Here is a 1,622-nt window from a genome sequence, read left to right as displayed (position 1 = left end):
AACAACCATCGTTTTTCAGACACGTAAACTCTTCAAAAATCACCAGTGGGGTCACTGCTGATGTATTTGATGTCGTAGAACAAAACGTGATTTATCTCTTAAATTTGTGTCAACCACAGACCTTATTTCGAGCTATTTTCCAAAACCCTATGGAAAAAATGCATTGCTTTTTAACGAAGGAACCGGAAGTGCTAAAAATGCTAACTTACTTCCGTGTTTTTGGACGCGTCACGGTTATGGCTAGAAAGGATCCGTGTGTAAATATGACGTCACGTTCTCGTTGTAACTCTCGTTGGAGCGGCTCGGAAACACACCTACAGCAGTAACATGCAACATACATATTAATGCAGCAGTAATATTAATAGAGAAACATCAGACATAATAGTAAAACACTGAAAGGGAACATTGTATTGCACCAGGAGCTATCTTGGGACTTTTACTGCGACAACGTTGACTTGCCTGTGAATAAAAAATAAACCGTAGTGTTGGTGATCTGTGTTGTCATTCTTCATTCTTCTTTGAACAGCACACTATTTCAACAATCACAGTCCCTGTAATTGACATAATTAATAGATAGTTTAGCTTCTCACCATCATTTGCTGTGGCCCACTGATGTTAACGATCGTAACTGAAAGGCTGCCTGCCAAACGTAAACATTCAGCCACGTGACTTGCAAACTATCGCGAGAGTTTTACACTAGACGGATCCTTTCTAGCCATAACCACGCGTCACTGCGGTTCTCTATACATATACATTATATAGCCCAAAATCAAAGGGTTTTACAATCTGTTCAACAAACTGTATTTAACACTCATCAGACACTTGACATAAGTCAGCTTGAACTTCATTTTGTAAAACAAATATCTTTGTCCAAACTTTATTTATTTCCTCTCTCCTCTGCTTTTCAAGGTAAAATCCGCCCTAAGGTTTCCTAGACGTAGTTTGGAGAAGCTGGACATCGATCAGTCCCAGAGGCAGATGAAGAGAGGGAGATCAACGGCCAGCTCCCGTCCCAGCAGCAGTTGCAGCCACAGCAAAAACCAAAGAACCCCCAACCAGAGGTCTGACCGCAGCCCACTGATGTTCCTTAAAGTGTATAAAAGGACTTCTTGTTTATAATGACAATCCCTCTCTTCTTTCTTGTAGAAAAAGGCGATGTGGGCAGCGCCGACAGGACACCACTGTCTCCACCTCCTCCTCCTCCTCATCGTCCTCGTCCTCCTCTTCACTCTGTTCTCCTCGAACGCCATCCGCCCTCTCGCCTCGTCCTTGCCCTTCTTCTCCCTGCATGCCCTGCAATGTCAATGTCCTCCAAGTGCCTTTCCTGGACTCCCTGTCCTCTGTCGCCCCTCCTTTACCTCTGCAACATGATCTGGAATGGAAACAGGTCAGAGCATACAGTGGGAAATACATGAAAGGTCCCCTATTATACTGTTTTTCATCAATATATTATAGGTCTCAGATATGTACTAAATATGTCTCTGAAGTGTTTGGCTCGAAATACTAAACAGATCGTGTATTGTAGCATCCCATAATCCCCTCTGTTTCAGCCCTGTTTCAAAAGTGCTGATTCTCTGTCTTTACTTCAGATGAAAATAAGAAGTCACTCCCCACGCCCCTCT

General features: G+C 43.1%; 1 protein-coding gene across 1 annotated transcript; it reads left to right on the top strand.

Moving 5' to 3' along the window:
- Positions 1–909: 909 nt before the first annotated feature.
- Positions 910–1,418, top strand: LOC104963825 (putative uncharacterized protein DDB_G0277255; the record flags this gene model as incomplete). Its single annotated transcript, XM_010792463.1, has 2 exons — positions 910–1,061; positions 1,147–1,418. Coding segments are annotated over 2 exons (424 nt in total), but the record flags the coding sequence as incomplete, so codon positions are not given.
- Positions 1,419–1,622: the final 204 nt, after the last annotated feature.

Source organism: Notothenia coriiceps, unplaced genomic scaffold (genome assembly GCF_000735185.1).
Source record: "Notothenia coriiceps isolate Sejong01 unplaced genomic scaffold, NC01 NC01_scaffold00036493, whole genome shotgun sequence".
Taxonomy (NCBI): domain Eukaryota; kingdom Metazoa; phylum Chordata; class Actinopteri; order Perciformes; family Nototheniidae; genus Notothenia; species Notothenia coriiceps.
This window is presented reverse-complemented; position numbering and strand designations above follow the sequence as displayed.